The following is a 21,490-nucleotide window of genomic DNA, read 5'->3' as shown; positions in this document are numbered from 1 at the left end:
CACTGTCTTAAATGACTTGTTACTACTTGGAGTGAAGTAGGTTTAGGTGGTCTTTTATACCTCCAGTAGACATGTCTTGCTTCATATGGACTGTGATTTGCCCCATTTGCAGGCTGGGAATTAATTTTACAATAAGTATTTATAATTAAAAAGTAGTGTTGGTAATCTACAAAAACTTACTATTTACTTTCTCACTCCAACTTGAAATAACTAAAATATGATGCATATAACCAAAAAAAAAGCTGAGATTCTACAAAGAGATATAAAAAATCCTGAAAATAACACTAGTGTTTTGCTGTTCTTATGCCACCACATCTACGATGGATTGCTGCTCCTCTGCTGCCCTGAGACAGCATGTTAGGGGGATTTCTCTCCCCGCTTTGTGCAATTCCCCAAGTAAATCTATATATCTATCTTCCTCACAGTCTGTGCCGTCCACTCCTAGCAAACATCTGGTATTCAGGGCTGATGTTTAAAAAACAAAAACAAAAAAAAACTTTAATTCACCAACTACCATTGTTAGAGATGACTGTAACCATGTCCATAGTCTCATTATAGAGCATGCAGAGATTTGTGGGTTTTTAATACATCCGTAACAATGATTTTGTCTTTTTTGCTATAGCTGAATATCCCAGAATGGATAGTGAACCTACGGCACGAGGCCACTCATGGCAAATTGCCCAAACTGAGCATGTGTAGGAAAGGTAAGAATTTGAATGTGTCCTAACACTGTCCAGTAGAGTATTGGAGACCTGTGTATTAAACAGCGCATACTTTTGCAAATAGAAATGTCTTATTGTAGGTTAATGTGGTTTGATTTGAATCCTGCTGAAATAAAAAAAGAAAAGAAATTGTATTCTTGTTGTTTCTGTCAGTTTTGTAGTTCTCTTCTCCAGTTTATCTTACAAAGTTACACAACTGTGTGGAAAAATGTATACCTATAACCCATTATACGAGAATGAAATGACGATATACCTTTTGGTGCTTGATTCTTGACTCCTTTTTTTTTTTTTTTTTTAATTTTTATGAAAGGGTTGCTCCAACCAAAATCCAGTTTATTCATAAAACACTAGTTTTGGTTGTAGTAACACCTTCTGTGGTAGTTCGTCCCTCCCAAATGCCCATTATTATTTATTTATTTTTTTCCCCGAGCCAAGGCCCAGTTGTCCCTCGGGCCCCATCTTTCTTCGCTTACATCATCCTCCGTTGCTGAAGGGTAAGGGTGGTCGGGGAGCATGGCATGAGGGGGGGGGGGGGGGGGCTGCTGCCATTTGTTGTCACTAGCATGCTGTGCGTGTTGGTGTCCGATTTCAATTTTGCACAGAATTTACGTTTGCCAACAAAGAACTTTTTTTGCCTTGCATGGCAGACAGACATGCATAGTGTGGGCTTCTCACATACAGCTTTAAAACCACTAACCTATGGTGGGAATATACACACAGGAGTTCATCAAAGACTACCTATCTGATACTAAATACTGGGGAGCACTTCTGAACAAGATTGAAGCCCCACTCTCAAGCCTGCAGCCTGGATTTGCTTTGCTGCCTACATGCCTGGTGTGATCCATGTAGGGGAGAAACTGCTGTTCTTCTTCTTCTTGGTGACATCTGCATCTGTCTTTTGTTTCCCACCCCCCTCTTTACCCCCTGCCTTTGGACCGGTGGGCGATATCCCAGTCCCCACTGGTGAAATCTTGTTCCCTACTCGGTCTTTGAAACTACCGTATATACTCGAGTATAAGCCGACCCGAATATAAGCCGAGGCCCCTAATTTTACCCCAAAAACTGGGAAAACGTATTGACTCAAGTATAAGACTAGGGTGGGAAATGCAGCAGCTACTGGTAAATTTCTAAATAAAATTAGATCCTAAAAAAATTATATTAATTGAATATTTATTTGCAGTGTGCAGTGTGCGCGCGTATGAGTGCAGTGTGAGCGCGTATGAGTGCAGTGTGAGCGCGTATGAGTGCAGTGTGAGCGCGTATGAGTGCAGTGTGAGCGCGTATGAGTGCAGTGTGAGCGCGTATGAGTGCAGTGTGAGCGCGTATGAGTGCAGTGTGCGCGCGTATGAGTGCAGTGTGCGCGCGCGTATATATTGAATATTTATGTGCAGTGCGTGTGTGTATGAGTGCAGTGTGAGTGTGTGTGATGCAGTGTGTGTTTGTGTATGTGTTGGTGGGGGTGGGCATTTTTGGTTTATTATTATTTTATTTTTAAATATTATTATATTTTTTTATTATTATTATTTATTATTTAACTGAATTATAAATTTTTATTTTTTTTTATTATATATTTTTTTCGTCCCCCCTCCCCGCTTGATACATAGCAGGGAGGGGGGCTCCTTCCCTGGTGGTCCAGTGTCATTGGTAGTTCAGTGGGGGGGAGAGGGGGGCTGGCAGAGCTGTACTTACCTGTCCTGCAGCTCCTGTCAGCTCTCTCCTCCTTCGCGCGGTCTGTGCAGCTCCCTCTGTCAGCTCCCAGTGTAAGTCTCGCGAGAGCCACGGCTCTCGCGAGATTTACACTGGGAGCTGACCGAGGTGCTGAACGGACGGCGCGGAGGAGGAGAGAGCTGACAGGAGCTGCAGGACAGGTAAGTACAGCTCTGCCAGCCCCCCTCTCCCCCGGTCTGTATTATGGCAATGCAAATTGCCATAATACAGACTCTGACTCGAGTATAAGCAGAGTTGGGTTTTTTCAGCACAAAAAATGTGCTGAAAAACTCGGCTTATACTCGAGTATATATGGTACTTATGGATATGGAGAATCTAGGCCTACCTCTTGATGGCCATCCCAGTGCCTACTACAGCCAGTGCCCATCCACAGCCACCTGCGACCCGATTCTGCAGACGTTAGATCCCATCTGTGCACAATTTTGGATGAAACTCAGCAGTCGGATCCTCATCGCTACTCCCCTTAGTCGAGATAAGGCATCTCAGATCCACCCAGCTGACAGACACCGCAAGCATGCCTTTCTTTTGCACATCCCCCACCTGCCAACGCGGAGGTGGAAATACAGGTGGTGGGTGCATTGGCGCCGAAGGTATGGAGTACATGCTCGCTCTTACTCACATTGGTGAAAAATTATATATGCCTAGTTTTGAATAAATTTCTCTCCTATGGCATATATTATAGTGGAGCGCTGAAGTAATAGATATAGCAAATATTTATTCACTTAAATTCAATATTAACGTTGGGTATTATTATTAGGAGAGAAATTTATTCAAACCTAGGCATATATAATTTTTCACTACTGTATTATCACAGGGGGTGAGGGAGACTCCCCCTCGAGTGTGAAGCGGCTATTACATATTGAGACCAAATAATTAAAGCGCACTATCCACGTTTTTTTTTGTTCACACATCTTACTCACATTGGCTGCAAGCCATCAGGAAAGATCCCCCTAAGCACAGTCACTCTGATGGAGAAGTCCTGACTGATCAGCGCTCCCATCCAACATACCTGGACTGCAGTTTCTTTGGGACTCTGTCTCTCCATCTACTTTTTATAAGCCTCCCCCTTATTTAAATCAGTACGATATCAATTTCATGCACTATGACCCAGTGGTATCTAACTTAAGTGACTCTCATGTCTGTGTGTCTCTTGCCACTTATTCTTGTACAAGCGTATTGTTTAGACATGTTAGACCTTTTGTTTACTGTTATATTTACAAAATTGTGCTGAAAATCAAATGCCATGCTTATATTTTCTTTTGTTGATATGTAAAAGCTTGTGTCTGCTGTCATGGCATTGCAGGCATCTTTGTATTACTCTGAATATAAAAAAAAATTACAAAAACCCAAAAAAACTAAGTGGTCATGATGGTTGCTGTAAACCTTTTAGAGGTGTGTGTGTGTTTTATTTTTTTTATTTTTAGATTATTGTAATGTTTAAAAAGACAATATTGACCTGTGAAGCGTCAGAAGTTATTGTTAATAAGGCTTATAGCACATGCATAGATTACAAAATATTGCCATTTAAAAATTTGTATGGTAGTAGTGGTGTGTACCAGCAAGCTACAGTTGGCACATTACGAGAAATTCGCAAAGGTAGGACTAGTCTTAATAAGAAATAAAAGTGGCAGAAACATGCACAGGAGAAGTAGGCAAGGTGAACCAAAAAAAAAAAAAAATTTAAGGGCAGGGAAAGTTGGTAAATCTATTTCCACAATAGCTCTGTTGATGTAGGGGCTCTCCAATAGGGCTAAGGACTATACAGTAACAGTGAACTGTGAAATAAGAGTGCTGTAATATTGTGAGGGTCTTCTCTCCTTTTTTGGTCCCTCCTAATTTCGTTTTCATCCCTTTGCCTCCCTCCAATACATCCTCCTTTAATTCAGATAAGGCTTTTTCTCAAGGCCTTCATTCCTCATGCGCACAGATCCTCATACTGGGATCTACATTCTTTTCTTCTTTGTATTGGATCTAAATATCTGAGCAGCGCCATTTTGTTCTTATCTGTCCATGATGCCCTTCTATGGAATTGGTTGATTCCGGGTAAATTTGTATGGATTCCGGGTAAATGTGATTGACTACCGAAAAAGAAACTTGTTTAAGCTCCTCCTTTTGTCAAGTTTTGTGAGCATGACTGCTATACATCAGAGTATGGTGTAGTAAGACATAGTATCTACTTTTTCTTATGTAGTTTATGAAAAATAGAGCCGTCAGAAAAAAATTAAAGGTTCAGACACAGAATTATATAGAATGTAGAAAATATTCCAGGCACTCCAACAAATTCCAAAAAATAGGCAAATTATTAGAACCAGCAGCTACACAGCAACGTTTCAACCCCTCAGGGTCTTTATCATGCTTGATAAAGACCCTGAAGGGTTGAAACGTTGCTGTGTAGCTGCTGGTTAAAATAAATTGCCTATCTTTTGGAATTCGTTGGAGTGCCTGGAATATTTTCTACATTTTCTACGTTTATATTTGGTCCATTCTGGTACTGGGACTTGTCCAGTGAAAAAAGCACCCTGGATTCCTGGATGAAGGGTTGAGTGCACTTCCACTATTTCTCTATATCTAACAGAATTATATAGAGGCATATTGGATAAAGTTTATTTTTTGTGACAGAGCCGCTTTAACATTCTTCTCATTTAGGAATATAGTATAAATAAGTGACACTTCACATGTTGGCATAGACTCAAAGTTTCATGTTATGACAGTCCTTCTGGATAGAAGAAACTGGATTTCTAGCGCTTGTGCAATGGCTGCTCAGACTTCCCAAACCAGAGTCTCTTCCTTCTGGCTGTAGATAAATGTGAAAAATGTGTTTAAATCCACTTATAGGATGATATGAAATAAGACAATAAAACAAAATTTCGTGCAGTATTTTCAATGCTGGTGATATTAGATGAAAAGAAAGAAATACACTTAGAATTGTTTTGAGCTTAACATCAGCTCCATATGTATTTGCTTGGAATGGTGTGATCCCCGTCTATGGAATGCTGGTATAGGTCCTGGTCCTCTTATGACAGTCATTAGTTCATCATTCTAAACAAATCATCTATATACTTTTTATTTATTTAAAAACATTACTCTTTGTGTCTTTTATTTTTATTTTTTTAATGTGTTTTTTCTTTTCAAGGCTGGGACTGTGTGATGGAGTGGCTGAGACGGGAATACTGGTCCCGCCAACTAGGCAATTCTACAACTTCTTCATGGGTATCTGAGGAAGAAGAATTGTCGGAAGAGGAAGAGGAAGCTGCCCCAGAACTGTCTTATAAAGAACAGAAAAGGAAAAAACTCTCCGGTATGTAAACTAAATGGTTACTGTGGGATCTATGGCTAATCATTGAAGGGTTAAAGGGTTACTCCAACCAAAGAAGCATGTTTTAAGAAGACAAACCTGAACAAAGCACACTAAACTTGGGGATTGGAGTGTCCCCAAATTGTGAAGCCTTTTTTTTTTTTTTTTTAATTCTCATAGTAATTTTAGATTTAACTTTTAATAAACATAACACCTTTGTGGAAATAATACTTTGGTCTAAACTTTGCTCCAGCATTCACTTGACATGAAGAGCTATACGTTTGTCATAATACAAAAGATAGAAGTACTTACTCTCTCGATCGTGCTTTCAACAGCAAGTGTCTCTCTGTGGTCATTTGAAGTACTGGGTGCATCTTTATTCTACTTTTATGTATTGCTAGTTTTATTTATCTTGGTATTCACAAATCCAGTAAAGTATATAGTTACAGTGGTACAAGTAAACAATATCAGTGGGTCTGACTGCAGCGGCAAACTAAAATTAGACTCTCCAATGAGGAACCCTCATTATTGTCTGTGGTGATAAATCTTGTCCTATCTTGCCCAGCATGGGATTATGGGTTTATTGGTTTCCCTCCAAAGATGTGTTCAAATCAACACCTATGATGATTTGAACTGCTTTTTAAACTGAAAATGGCCACAATGTGAATGCTATCAGATATACACAACTTGGCTTAGTGAACCAACCCATGTCCTGGTTGACTTTAGTGAGCCTTTAAATAAAGCATTCAATGGAGGCAGCAAGGTATAATAGCTTTATGTTTTGGCCACTAGGTGTCAGGATTCATCATATTGTTATTTCAGTATCACCAAGAGAAAGTTTCTGAAATATTGTGCTATAATTATCAGATGTGTAGCGCATCCAAATTGGTTTCAGAATTGTAATGAAGAGACAAATGTTTTTATAGCACATTCCCTTATCGAGACATTTAATTCCTGTCAAGTCAAAAATTAAAGGCCATGATATAGTAACTGTGTGCCCATATAACCAAGGCAACTTGTATGTTATAAAAGGAACTCTAGATATGACCAAATTGAAGCAGAAAATATATTGCAACTCACTTTGGAAAATGGTCACTCGGCTATCTGGTTGATTTCAGTTTTGTCCTCCGCCAACCCCCAACATTGTGCACTCTGTATATGATGGAGCCCTTTTCTAACTACACTACAGACAAGGTAGATATAATATGACTGATTAGATTCCACACAAAAAAGAAATGATAGAAATAAGCGTTATTTCTCAAGTACTTATCAAGTCCTCTTTTTTTAATTTAATTTTTATTTTTTTTAATTGCCATTATACCGTTTATTTTTATTTATTTCTTTTTACTCCATGGGGTAATTTTACTGTCCAATGACCTCAAATAAGACCATTGCTGCTCATATCCTGGGTATTATGAGGTTGACAAAATCCTGTTTGGAAACGTTTATTTTAAATCTGAAATTCCTGCAAATGTCAGGTGGTTTTATAATCTGGACTAGAGTAACATTTAATGTGCAGGTTTACTCTGATATTAACTCATACTGTGACTATACTACGATTATTTAAATATCGATACATTCCATGGTTTATGTGACTATTCCACGTGGCCTGCTTACTACTTCCCTGGTAGAGGGAAAAAAAATAGTATATTTTTCATTGTGATCTGATCTATTCATGATGAATCAAAACTTCTTTCTCTGACTGAAATGATAGGGAGTGATGCCTGGCAGACTCCAGGTAAGAAGTCAAACCGTTCTAAAATGGTTTCATGCATTACTGGGGTTATCGGTGGGGGGAGGGGGACGACATTCCTGGCACATAACCACTACTGCGTGCTGTTTTGGTTACGTTACTAAGATTGTAACATGTACCACGCATAATAGGCTATCAAAACAATACAATCATGGTATGTTTTAATGTCAGAGGAAACTTAAACTTTAGAAATGTTATTCTAGTCTAGAGTTTCACCTCTTGACATTTTATACATTTTAAGGGTATTTCCCTTGTCTGTTTTCCACAACACTCAGTATAGTGAATAAAACGTTGTTCCTCATTTGATAACCCGCACCATTTAATGTACAGCAACATCTGTGAAATGCTTACATCTCCTTGACCTAAAACACTCTAGATCTATGTTTATAGTCTATGAAGGTTGTTGGATCTCACACAGATGTTCTCCAAACACTAATCAATACATTCCCCCAAGTTGGCTTAAGCAAAATAGCTTACAACTACTTGCATACTTAATTTAAACAAAAAAAAATATATTTTAGATGTACCGGTATGTTAAAGGACTTGCCTATGCTAGCGATGATTAACTGACTTGTAATGTGTATGATGTATTTTGTCCGGATGCAAGAATTGCACAAACCGTGGATTAAGGGATATCTAAATAAATGTAATATACTCACAGTATGTGTTAAGGTCATAGGAAACTTGCATGTTAGAATCACCACCTGACGTGCAGGATTTTGGGGTAATTACCTTGACCGTTATCCACAAAACCTAGTTTACTGGATAAAATCCTAGTCTGTTGGTCTAGGTAATCTACTGGTCTATAGGCGTATTGGCAACAGTGCTCAATTTGCGGTTCCAAAATGTTCTATTTAAAAGTAAATGTGTATGCCTGCAAGTGCAATGTCTAATTTGCATGGTCTTGTATTTATTGTATACCAAGAGAGCACAGATGACTAAACCACTCTACAACAGGTGGACATATCAGTGCTTCACACATTCAGCATCTCCTGAATAATCTGGGCTAAAGCAGGGATACATGTGCCCTGAATTTCAAATGCCATGCGGTTTGCTTTATAGAATTTGAAGTATATGAATTAGAGGAAATTAGTTGAAATAAGAAACATGGTGGGGTCAAACATACCAAGTGGAATATCACCATGTATATGAGTCTGCTTACTTAATTGTTCACACATATGGTCCCATGCTTTACACAACTATGAAGGGTGTTATTGACCCTTAGCAGTCCACTGGGGTCTAACTCTAACACTGTAGACCTACATTGAAGCAAAAGGAAAAGCTGCACTCCTATGTGGGGGCAAGTAATATTGAAATTTGGCAAGTGCATTAGAACTTTACATTTTGAAATCTATTTACACATTACCTGTATTTATCAACCTAAACTAAATGTCTGCCAGTCATGACCTACAATGATCAGAGGGTAACCTCTCCTGCAGTTTGTTTTGTTATGTATGTATGTATGTATGTATGTATGTATGTCCATAAATTTGTATAAACAAGTTTGTAATGGAAACTAGACATAAACATGGAAAGCTTTAGATAATTGGGAGGCATTCAGATATGACATCTTATGTCATGTGTTGCTAAAAGCTGTTGTATAATTTGAAATATGTAGATTATGGAACTATCCCTATTTCTTTGTAAAGTTAGAGATTACTGTGCTGAGGATCTTTCCTATTGCTGGTTAGAGGTTTTGTACAGCATCTTCCTCATTCTGGTAACTGATTCATTTCTGTCTGTGTGTGCTTCCATATAGCATGTGGTCTTTTGGAATGTACCATGGGAATTGGTCACATTCTAATAAAAGGAACATTTAAGGCACACATGTGTTAAATATATAGGTCACACTCCAAATAGCTACTTATTTGAAAACAATTATCTGTAATATTTATTAAAAAGATTGGGGGGGGGACGGGACACATTCTGCTTCTCTTGCTCTCTCTCACACACACACACACCCACCAGGCAGTTTCCATATTTTAAAACCATGTTGTATGTGATGACTCCATGTATACTTACTGTATTTACATAAGACATATTATTTTACTAGGGGCCTTTTATTGCTGTGACAAATATAATTTTAAAACCTGAAGCACCGCAGCTTCTAATGCTATGCTCCATTTTATGATTAAAGCCAATTGTGGCCAGTGATTTTAACCACATCCTGATTTGGCTGACCACAGAAACTTCACAGTTGAGCATATTTCGATATTTTATTTTAAACCATTTACAAGTCTTTGTCTTTATTTCTGGACCTCTGGTAAGAGAGAGCTGGTCATAAGTGCGAGCTGTTGTAAAACAGGTCGCAAAACGAGTACCACCAGTATTGAAAATGTAGGCATCTCATTGATTCCGAAGAGTTTAAAAACACAGGTTTCTTACAAGGCTGTCAATGCTGTATTGACTAGTACTCAGTCTAGTTATCACAATTAGGAAGGAAAAGTGTTAAAATAAATAAACCTTTTTTTTTAATTTTTTTATTTGCATGTTTAAAGCTCTGTACCTGTTGATAAGCGATGTTTACCCTGTCTCTTATGATCACCATCAAACACCTATCTGTATTGTGTTTTTATACAGGATATTTGTTCTCTTAGGGTATTTCCCTTTTCATGGCATCTGCAGTGAAGGCCAAGTACTATTTGCTTTGAAACTGGTTAGATTGCATTATTGGGAAATTACAGAATATACAGAAACTGTTAATCTGCTTATTTTACTATCCTTTACTTTTTGATTGCACAATGTAGCTTTTATAACTTTTTTTTCTAATTATTTCCTTGCAGTTAAACTGAGGGAGACTCTGCAGTCCTATAAAAAAGAACAGTTCAAGGTACAATTATTTTTGTGAACGCGGTTTCCTTGTTTGTTTGGCTACCTATGGTTGAGTTTAAGTGTAAGTGCCAGCTGTCTAAGAAATGCAAATATGTATGATTTCAAATATAGGTACTCCATTATTTATTTGAGCCCCAAGTGATTTAAGCTGTTTGGGTATCTTGTCAATTCCACTTCCAGACAGGTCTGCATGAGGACAGTTCTCTATTGCCCTACAAGTACCCCTTGTTTTGTACCTGCTCTGGGACCACCCTCATGCTGTGGCATCTGTGCCCTGTAGGTGACTGCAAAAAAATAAAATTGTCTCTCCCCACCTTCCAGACTTAAAGGTTGCTCCAATAAGCATAACCAATTCAGAAACTTGACGTGACTAAGGTGCTTGAAGTCTGTGTGTGTCAGTCTGAAACGCTTCACATACAGAATAAAAGCTCTTTGCTACTGGCAATTTAGCTCCACCTCCTGCAGTGCCAATAGCTAGCCTGAAGTGAGGTTTCTGGGCTGGCTAATGTTAATTTTGTGCATACTAGGCACCTGTCTTTAGCATGCTGGCGACAATAGACAAATACGTGTGTTCAATAGTAAATTAAGGGTTTCTCTTTAAGTGCTCCCATACATATTATATATTGTTTTGTAAAGGACCGAATTGTGTAATATTCTATATGTATACCTAACATTAAGTGTGAAGCAAGTGTGAGCAAAAAGTAAACGTAAAAAAAGGGAAATGTCTGTAATGCAGTTTTCAGTATTGCAATAATTTAAGTGATGGTGAAACTCCAGCATGTCAATAATACTGTGATTGGTGCTGTGCAGCTTGGAAAGCCCAGCATCAATCAAAATTGGCCCCGTCTGTGTCTCTTTTGAGTACCTGCCAGGCCAGAAGCTTTGCGGCAGAGTGCGATCTGTCACAGTGTTCTCAATGGATTTAAAGGGCTGGACACACACACACATACACACACACACATACACACACACACACACACACACACACACACACACACACACACACACACACGGCAAACCCACCATCGCCACCAGTGTTTTATTTAAAACAGGTTGTTTTTGGTTGGAGTAACACTTTGACAGCTGCTCTAAAGTTGTGTTTTGTCTTAGGCATTAAAGGATCACTATAGGGTCAGGAACACAAGCATGTATTCCTGACCCTATAGTGTTCAACCCACCATCTAGCCCCCTGGGCCCCTCATGCCTCCATAAAGATAGCAAAAAATCTTACTGTATTAAAGGACCACTATAGTGCCAGGAAAACACTCGTTTTCCTGGCACTATAGTGCCCTGATGGTGCCCCCACCCTCAGGGTCCCCCTCCCGCCCGGCTCTGGAAAGGGGAAAATGGGTAAAACTTACCTTTTTCCAGCGCTGGGCGGGGAGCTCTCTGCCTCCGATCCTCCTCCGTTCCGCCGCGTCGGCTGAATGCGCGGCAAGAGCTGCGCGCGCATTCATCCGGTCGCATAGGAAAGCATTCTCAATGCTTTCTTATGGACGCTTGCGTGCTCTCACTGTGATTTTCACAGTGAGAATCACACAAGCGCCTCTAGCGGCTGTCAATGAGACAGCCACTAGAGGCTTTGGGGGAAGGCTTAACCCATTTATAAACACTGCTGTTTATTTAAAAAAATGGGTTAACCCTAGCTGGACCAGGCACCCAGACCACTTCATTAAGCTGACGTGGTCTGGGTGCCTAGAGTGGTCCTTTAACCCCTTAAGACCGCAGCCAAATGTACAATTTGTGATCAAAACAAAACGTAAACAAAACCTGGCATTTGCGCTATATGTCTGTCCAACCGTAATTCACCTCTTTCATATTAAATGCACCCACACTATTTATATATCATTTTATTCAGGGGAAACAGGGCTTTCATTTAACATCAAATATTTAGGTATGGAACATAATTTAATATGAGAAAAATGGGAGAAAATAAGATTTGTAAAAAAATTTTTTAGTTCTATGTGACATTTTAACTGTGAATGTCAAAATACGGTTTGCTTTTACTACAATACACATTTGTATTTAGCGATGTCTCACGTGTAAAACAGTACCCCCTATGTAAAGGTTTTATGGGGTTTTGGGAAGTTACAGGCTCAAATATAGCGTGTTAAATATTTCAGTTTTTTCACATTGAAATTCACCAAATTGGTTACGTTGCCTTTGAGACCATATGGTAGCCCAGGAATAAGAATTACCCCCATGATGGCAAACCATTTGCAAAAGTAGACAACCCAAGGTATTGCAAATGGAGTATGTCCAGTCTTTTTTAGTAGCCACTTGGTCACAAACACTGGCCAAAGTTAGTGTTAATATTTGAAAATGCAAAAAACTAATTTGAACGCTAATTTTGGCTAGTATTTGTGACTAAGTGGCTACTAAAAAAACTGAACATACCCTATTTGCAATATCCTGGGTTGTCTACTATTGCAAATGGTATGCCATCATGGGGATAATTTTCATTCCTGGGCTACCATATGGTCTCAAAGGCAACCTGGCAAATTTTAATGTGAAAAAACTGAAACGCAAGCCTTATATTTGACTCTGTAACTTTTGAAAACACCATAAAACCTGTACATGAGGGGTACTGTTATACTCAGGAGACTTCGCTGAACACAAATATTAGTGTTTCAAAACCGTAAAACGTAACTCAACAATTATATCGTCAGTGTAAGTGCTGTTTGTGCGTGAAAAATGCAAAAAATGTCACTGTCACTGACGGTATCGTCGTTGCAATACATTTTACTGTTTTGAAACACTAATATGTGTTCAGCGAAGTCTTCCGAGTAAAACCGTACCCCCCATGTACAGGTTTTATGGTCTCTTGGAAAGTTACAGGGTTGAATATAGTGCTAGAAAATTAAATTTCCTGAACTTTCGCCTAGGTTGTAATTAATAAATTGACCTAATGATGTATAATTACATAAATATATACGTAGAATTATTATATGTATATAATTTTTTATATATATATAGATGTGTGTGTATATAGATATATATTATTTCGTTCTACATGTATTTTGATATCAATATATATTAATTTTAAAATACGTTAGAACGAAATTACGCATGTGTATATATATTTATCTATTTTATTATTTTAATTTTATTTTTTTAAAGTATTTATATATTTTTTTATTATCTATATATATATATATATATATATATATAATCAATCAATCATTGCACGTGTATTTTGATATTAAAATATATATATCTAATATTAAAATACACGTAGACAGTATATATGTGTGTGTGTGTGTGTGTGTGTATGTATATATATATATATATATATATATATATATATATATATATATATATATATAATATATATACACACACACATTCATACAGGCACTCCCCCTGCTGGCATTGACATGGACAGCTATGCCATCCATGTGATCGCGGGGTCCTCGCAAAGACCTCGTGATCACATGGCCCAGGGGGGCCGAAGAGGACAGAGGGGGACTCCCTGGGCTCCCAGGTAAGTCCCCCATACCGCGATCGCCGGCGACCGGGTAAGTACAAAAGATCGGAGGGCGTTCTATGCCGCCCTGCGGCGTTTAGAGCCGCCAAAATAAGGACGGCATCATCAGACGTGGTAGCCTGATCCAATCACAGTGCTTCCCCATAGGATTGGCTGAGACTGACAAGGAGACAGATCAGGGGCAGAGCCAGCATGATTCAAACACAGCCCTGGCCAATCAGCATATCCTCATAGAGATGCATTGAATCAATAAATCTCTGAGGAAAGTTCAGTGTCTGCATGCAGAGGTAGGAGAGACTGAATGTTTGGATGCATTTTAGCCAGCCATGACCCAGGGAGGATCTCCAACAGCCATCTGAGGAGTGGCCAGTGAAGTTATCACTAGGCTGTAATGTAAACACTGCATTTTCACTGAAAAGACAGTGTTTACAGCAGAAAGCCTGACGGTAATGATTCTACTCACCAGAACAAATTCAACTAGAAAAGCTACAATTTCTGTGGAAATTGTGTGAAGTGTTCTTGCCTCCACCAGTAGTCTACAACTGGAGTGGGCGGAGTGGCTGGAGTAACTGTGGAAAGGTTGGACTGGGCAGAGTAACTTTATGAAGTGAATTGTTGACCTCCTGCTGATGAAGATCTGCAGTTTTTTCGGACTCAGACATAAAAAGGAAGAAACGGATAAAGGCGAGAGTGCTTTGAAGGCCTCTGCCGGTGGCCAGGACAACTAAAAAAAAAAAAAAAAAAAAAAAAAGCCTAGAAAAATTATAATGCATTGTTGTAACATTGTATGTTACTGTTTTTCTGTTACAAGCAGGTATAATGAATTGACTAACATGGAAATATATTTAATGTGATAGTGCTCACTTTTTTGTTATCAAAACTGTAGGAATGACAGCAGTTTAGAGAATGTGTTTAGTCTAGCAGCCTCTGTGTTCTGGAACACTCTGCTGGCTGTTCACACACCTGGGTTCCTATGGAAACTTACTCTACATTAAGGGCAGAGAAGAGCTCCAAATTGCTCACTTCGCTGGCGGTTGCCATCTTCAAACAGTCGTAGTTTTAAAAACTATAAATCCTACAGCGAAGAGCTTTATATTGTGAGAATCACAAGACCCAGACCTACATTTTGATGCATAGTATGTCTCTGAAATATTAAAAAGAGGAAGGCACAGTCGAGTTTAGAAATTGCCCTTCAAATTTGAGGTGGCTCGAGTGGAGTTTCAATGAATGTCAATGGACGGCGTGAGTTGCAAACAAATGGTCATATTGTGAAAACTATCAGGACTATGGCTTAGCCGTGGACATGTTTAGTGGCAGCAGGGATAGCTGAATGTGTAGGTGGGCTTGAAAATGAGGGAGTGGTGGCAGTTTAGAAATCATATCCTGATTTTTCAGCTCACACTCTAGCTTTTGTCAGCTCCCACTCTAGTTTTGAACATTCTGCCATTCATTCCTATTGGACCAATTTCGCCACAGAGAAAGACATCCAGTTCAGGTGTCTGGTGTACCCTATAACTTTTCAGATAACCGGAAACATCATTAGTGGTTAAAAGGGACAAACCCCCTCAATTCCTAGGGATCTGGAAAATATTACATTTGTTGGCTTTAGTAGTTTCCTAGAAGGGTGAAATAAACATGCAGTGCTATAAACATAGAATTTATATAATATGACATTCATGCTTTTTTACACTTGCCATTAATTCTGATTTATGGGATGTTGGAATATTTTAAAGATCTCTGTAAGAATGGTATGTGATGTGCAGGAGTTGAACAGTCATGGTGCGTGGTAGCTCGAACGGTCAGTGTTCATGGAGTTCAGTCATCCAGTGTTAATTTTGACTGCAAAGTTTGACTTCGTTTAGTCATAGTCTTTTGACTAAAGCTGTTTTAGTCGTATTTTAGTCATCTGAATTGTTTTAGTCAACTAAATCTCCAGTAGATTTAAGTCGACACAACTAAAATCTAATTGGTTTAGTTAAAGCCTCCATCTGTCACTTATGCCCCTTTAGCCCCTCTGGGTTTCTATTTTTTCTTTTCTTCCCCAGCCCCTCTGTGGTTCTTTGCCTTTTTTAGCTGGCTCCTAGATTCCAAACAAATTTGTCAAGCTCTGCTTTAAACCCATAGTTAAATATTAATCTTAATTGTTGAAAATGGCTAATCGAAATTTATGGTGACTTTGCATGACTTTTTTGTTAACAATTTTTTCAATACACAAAAAAGGAAGAGGGTATTGTTATTAGTCTTACCAAATGACTCACCCTGTAGCCCTTTAAAAAAAATTGGACAAAGAGGGTGTATACCGCGCCTAGAGGTATTGGTATAGAAAATTATACATACATATATTTGATGAATATTTCGACAGTAGATGATAACCTCAAAATAAAAAGTAAAACCTAATAGTGCAATACAGTAAGTTGGTAGAAAGGTATAATAAAACTATGCACGGTCCACTCACATTGGGGTGAGCTATAACAGAGCTCAGCTGTGATGCGCCTGGACGGTACAATCCCCGTCTCGGGATATATGGTGATGTAGCTTCAGGGGTTGTTCAAGGTGCAGTTGTACGTAGATCATGAAATGAAAATATAGCAGCAAATGGTGAAGTAAGTACTGACTGGCAGCTCCTCCCTGTGTTTCCCAGCACTGTATCCACTACCTCTGCACGATCTCACATTAATGGGGCTTCTCAGGATAAACACACAGCAGCTGCTCAAAGTTCTAGGCCCGAGTGCTTCCACTCGGGCCTAGAACTTTGAGCAGCTGCTGTGTGTTTATCCTGAGAAGCCCCATTAATGTGAAATCGTGCAGAGGTAGTGGATACAGTGCTGGGAAACACAGGGAGGAGCTGCCAGTCAGTACTTACTTAACCATTTGCTGCTATATTTTAATTTCATGATCTACGTACAATTGCACCTTGAACAACCCCTGAAGCTACATCACCATATATCCCGAGACGGGGATTGTACCGTCCAGGCGCATCACAGCTGAGCTCTGTTATAGCTCACCCCAATGTGAGTGGACTGTGCATAGTTTTATTATACCTTTCTACCAACTTACTGTATTGCACTATTATGTTTTACTTTTTATTTTGAGGTTATCATCTACTGTCGAAATATTCATCAAATATATGTATGTATAATTTTCTATACCAATACCTCTAGGCGCGGTATACACCCTCTTTGTCCAATTTCTATTCACATACAAGGTTTTGGGAATCCTTGTTTTGTACACTGCTGTCTGCCCATCATTTACTATAGCGAGCGCCTATTACCCCCTTGTTTTGCTTTAAAAAAAATACTAGAAGTGCCAGGAATATAAAACTGTGGTACTTATATACTGCTCAAAAAATTAAAGGGAACACAAAAATAACACATCCTAAATCTGAATGAATTAAATATTCTTCTGAAATACTTTGTTCTTTACATAGTTGAATGTGCTGACAACAAAATCACACAAAAATTAAAAAAATGGAAATCAAATTTTTCAACCCATGGAGGTCTGGATTTGGAGTCACACTCAAAATTAAAGTGGAAAAACACACTACAGGCTGATCCAACCTTGATGTAATGTCCATAAAACAAGTCAAAATGAGGCTCAGTAGTGTGTGTGTGGCCTCCACGTGCCTGTATGACCTCCCTACAACGCCTGTGCATGCTCCTGATTAGAGGTGGCAGATGGTCTCCTGAGGGATCTCCTCCCAGACTTGGACTAAAGCATCTGCCAACTCCTGGACAGTCTGTGGTGCAACGTGATGTTGGTGGATGGAGTGAGACATGTCCCAGATGTGCTCAATTGGATTCAGGTCTGGGGAACGGGCAGGCCAGTCCATAGCATCAATGACTTCGTCTTGCAGGAACTGCTGACACACTCCAGCCACATGAGGTCTAGCATTGTCTTGCATTAGGAGGAACCCAGGGCCAACCGCACCAGCATATGGTCTCACAAGGGGTCTGAGGATCTCATCTCGGTACCTAATGGCAGTCAGGCTACCTCTGGCGAGCACATGGAGGGCTCTGCGGCCCTTTAAAAAAAAAAATGCCACCCCACACCATTACTGACCCACTGCCAAACCGGTCATGCTGGAGGATGTTGCAGGCAGCAGGACGTGCTCCACGGCGTCTCCAGACTCTCACGTCGGTCACATGTGCTCAGTGTGAGCCTGCTTTCATCTGTGAAGAGCACAGGGCGCCAGTGGCGAATTTGACAATCTTGGTGTTCTCTGGCAAATGCCTCATGCGGTTTTGACCTCCCTATAATAAAGCATTGAATCAATGCATTCCTATTTGGAAAAATCTGAAGCTGGATGTCCAAATGCAGAGTGTGAGGACGTCCAGCGTCTCATAAAGTTCCATTTCAATTCAGGAAGCCCTCTAGTGGCTGTCTGGTAGACTGGCACTGTAGGCAGACTGAGAGCTGCAATGTAAACATTGCAGTTTCTTTGGAATAGAGTGCAAAAGGGACACTGCACCCACACCACTTCAATTAGATAAAGTGGTCTGGGTGCCTACAGTGTCTCTTTAATTTTTTTATTTTTTTTTTATAAGTTTCAGTAAATTATTTAGATACATGATCCACTCTTTTATACATGTGAGGTAAATGGAGATATTATTGTAATATCCTATACAATAATACTCTGTTGCTGAATGGGGTGTTAAAGAAAAGGGCTGCACAAATACATGATGTAAATGGCTTTCTGAGAAAATATAATTTTTTTTTAAAAAAAAAATTTCCCCTGATTTATAGGATGTCTATAGAGCGACACAGCTTAACTGACATTCTAAATATTCTTTAGCAAATTGTCGCAAATAACCATTTCGGATTGACAACTTAATCAGTGTTAATCATTTTCATTTTGGACTGGAACTAACTTTTTTTTTTTTTTAATTCCACATATAAAAAAAAAAAAAAAAAAATCAGAGTTCAAATGAAAACCGCATTTTAAAGATTATATTTTGTTTCAGGAAGATGATTTTATTGGGAGCTAGTGTGTTTTTTTTTTTTTTTTTTGTTTCTCTGAAGTCTGAAGAAAAAAACAATGCCTTTTCACATCTGCTTTTCAGGGGACTTTTTCTTTCACAATCATAAAGAATCTGCAGTTAAATCTATTCATATTCAGTTAAAAATGAGTGCACGGGGGGGCGGGGCCGGACCGCCGAGCCGAGCGGTCGCAGGGAAGAGCAGCTCCTGCATAACATGGCCCATCCACGTTATAAACCGTGATTTTCACGGACCCAGACGACCAACAACCGGGACCTGCAACACAGACGGGCTACCGGAGCCGGGGAGAGGCTTGCTCCCGGAGTTCTAGTCCCCCGGAGGAGGTTTCCTGCAGCATCCAGCGGGATCCAGCCTGGCGGTGAGTGGAGTGGACGGCCGCCGCTCCACTATCCTGCCCATCGGAGACTGTCATGCACGCAGCCCAACGGCGGATCCGGCCCTGAACCCCCCCCCCCTCTGGACCGGGGGGGAGATCCCGGTCCATGCCCCAAAACTACGCTCAGAGGCATTGCCGGACCAACATGCAGGCCCAGGACCAAGATGGCGGGGGCCACGTGTGTGGAGACCGACCTGCAGACTCTATGCCAGATAACAGATACGACCTGACATGGCGCACAAGGCTGTAAACAATCGAGGACCCACATCGTAAAGTGGCACCCAAGCCCAGAGACTCACCGGGCGCAAAACTCTGAAGACCCTGCTCGATGCACTGCTCACATGAACGGAGCTGCCCATGGGACTGCTCGCCCTTCTTCTGGGTTGGGCGCTCACCAAGAGGATCCCCTCTGCAGCCTGCCATACACCCTGGGAGAAGAACGGGGTCGGAACCCAGGGCCCACGATCCTGCTGAAGGGATCAATGGCACAAGGGCGCGAGCGCCTACAAAGGCCTCAGGCCGAAGGCTGGCGGCTCCCAGACGCAGTACCACCACAACACCGGGAAACTTGAGGATCCACCGCAAGACGCAACAGTACACCCGGTGGAGTATGACGACGAGCAGGGGGACACCACACAGGCCACTACCACGCGGACTTACAATTGTACAGCATGGACTTGGGTCAAAACATCTGAAACAGCCGGTCGAAACATCTTCGTACGCTGCTTCGATCTGACCGGTCGACTCGCCGCACACATCTCGGGACGCAGCGGACAGGAACTATACTCATCGGGACAAAGCGGGCACGCAACACTGGACAGCAGGCAACACCAAGCGGGACATAATTACTTACCGTGTATACTTTCTGCTTAAACCTCCTGAATGTGATCAGTTATACATGTATATTCTTTAGCCCATACTAAAAGGCGACACCTTAATTTTTTGTGAAATTAGTTGGCCCTTTTCTGGCCTTTGTTGCCAAGCAAGACCCAAAGTTTAGCCTGTACTATTCACAAGGTTCCTGTCCAAATGCCCCAGCCCTACCACTGTCATTGATATGTAGCTATAAAGGCCTAAAAGGGTGATGTTATCTATCTCATATCTAAGCATATACTCAGCAAATCGTAACAGTATATAATGCCTGCATGCTCACCTTGTTTTGCTTTCCCTGCCTCTTAAACTTTAGCCCCCGCATAGCATAAAATGTAATTATATATCTGTCGTGTATTTAACTACGGTCTTGACCATAGCATGATTACATATGTCATACCTAACCACAGTCACTTTGTCACTCCTTTGCATAATCTTTTCTAACGTGACCCTACGTTTTCTCAGCATGCATCAGCAAAACAGCTCAGCATGGTTAAGCGTTACTAAACCATAAAAACGAGGCACAGTTTATTGTGAAATGTGTTTTACAGCTGTGAATTCCCTAACGTGTATCTAAAATTGCGCATTTCCCTCCTCTTTTTCTGTATCCCACCTCAAATGCCTCAATTAAAGAAAGAAAAAAAAAAATGAGTGCACGCTAAAATTTAAAGCGGCAGAGACTTTATTTGCCCTCCCCCCCCCCCCATCTTTGTTTTACTTTTCTAATGCCTCGAAATGACTAAGCTCCCTTCTTTGTCACTTGCCTTTCATTTATATTTATCTTGTCTTGCTTGCACATGATCTTAGTACCTGGTGCCTCCATCTTTTTCTACTCTGTCAGCAGTTGGACCTTCTGTGGGATTCTTTTTTTTTTTTTGCTTTTTCTTGTGTACAACTAAAAATACCACAATGAATACAAATAAATAGAGGGACAAAGGCTTCATTTAAAATCAAAATCTAAAATGTGACAGCGCTGCTTGAGGTTATCCCATGTGTAAAACATATGTTTTGTTCACACACAAACTACCCTTAAAGGACCACTCTAGTGCCAGGAAAACATACTTGTTTTCCTGGCACTAGAGTGCCCTGAGGGTGCCCCCACCCTCAGGGACCCCCTCCCGCCCGGCTCTGGAAAGGGGAAAGGGGTAAAAACTTACCTTTTTCCAGCGGTGGGCGGAGAGCTCTCCTCCTCTGATCCTCCTCTTCTCCTCCCCGTCGGCTGAATGCGCATGCGCGGCAAGAGCTGCGCGCGCATTCAGCCGGTCACATAGGAAAGCATTCATAATGCTTTCCTATGGACGCTTGCGTGCTCTCACTGTGATTTTCACAGTGAGAATCACGCAAGCGCCTCTAGCGGCTGTCAATGAGACAGCCACTAGGGGAAGGCTTAACCCATTCACAAACATAGCAGTTTCTCTGAAACTGCTAT

At 40.4% G+C, this 21,490-nt stretch overlaps 1 protein-coding gene across 1 annotated transcript in view; it reads left to right on the top strand.

Annotated features, from left to right (window-relative positions):
- The window catches only part of LAS1L (LAS1 like ribosome biogenesis factor), a 71,164-nt gene that overhangs the window by 12,694 nt on the left and 36,980 nt on the right, over positions 1-21,490 (top strand). The window contains exons 4-6 of the mRNA XM_063432089.1: positions 623-704; positions 5,584-5,748; positions 10,282-10,328. Coding sequence (XP_063288159.1) covers positions 623-704; positions 5,584-5,748; positions 10,282-10,328 — 294 coding nt within the window. The remainder of the gene's footprint in view (positions 1-622; positions 705-5,583; positions 5,749-10,281; positions 10,329-21,490) is intronic.

This window comes from Pelobates fuscus, chromosome 9 (genome assembly GCF_036172605.1).
Source record: "Pelobates fuscus isolate aPelFus1 chromosome 9, aPelFus1.pri, whole genome shotgun sequence".
Lineage (NCBI taxonomy): Eukaryota > Metazoa > Chordata > Amphibia > Anura > Pelobatidae > Pelobates > Pelobates fuscus.
This window is presented reverse-complemented; position numbering and strand designations above follow the sequence as displayed.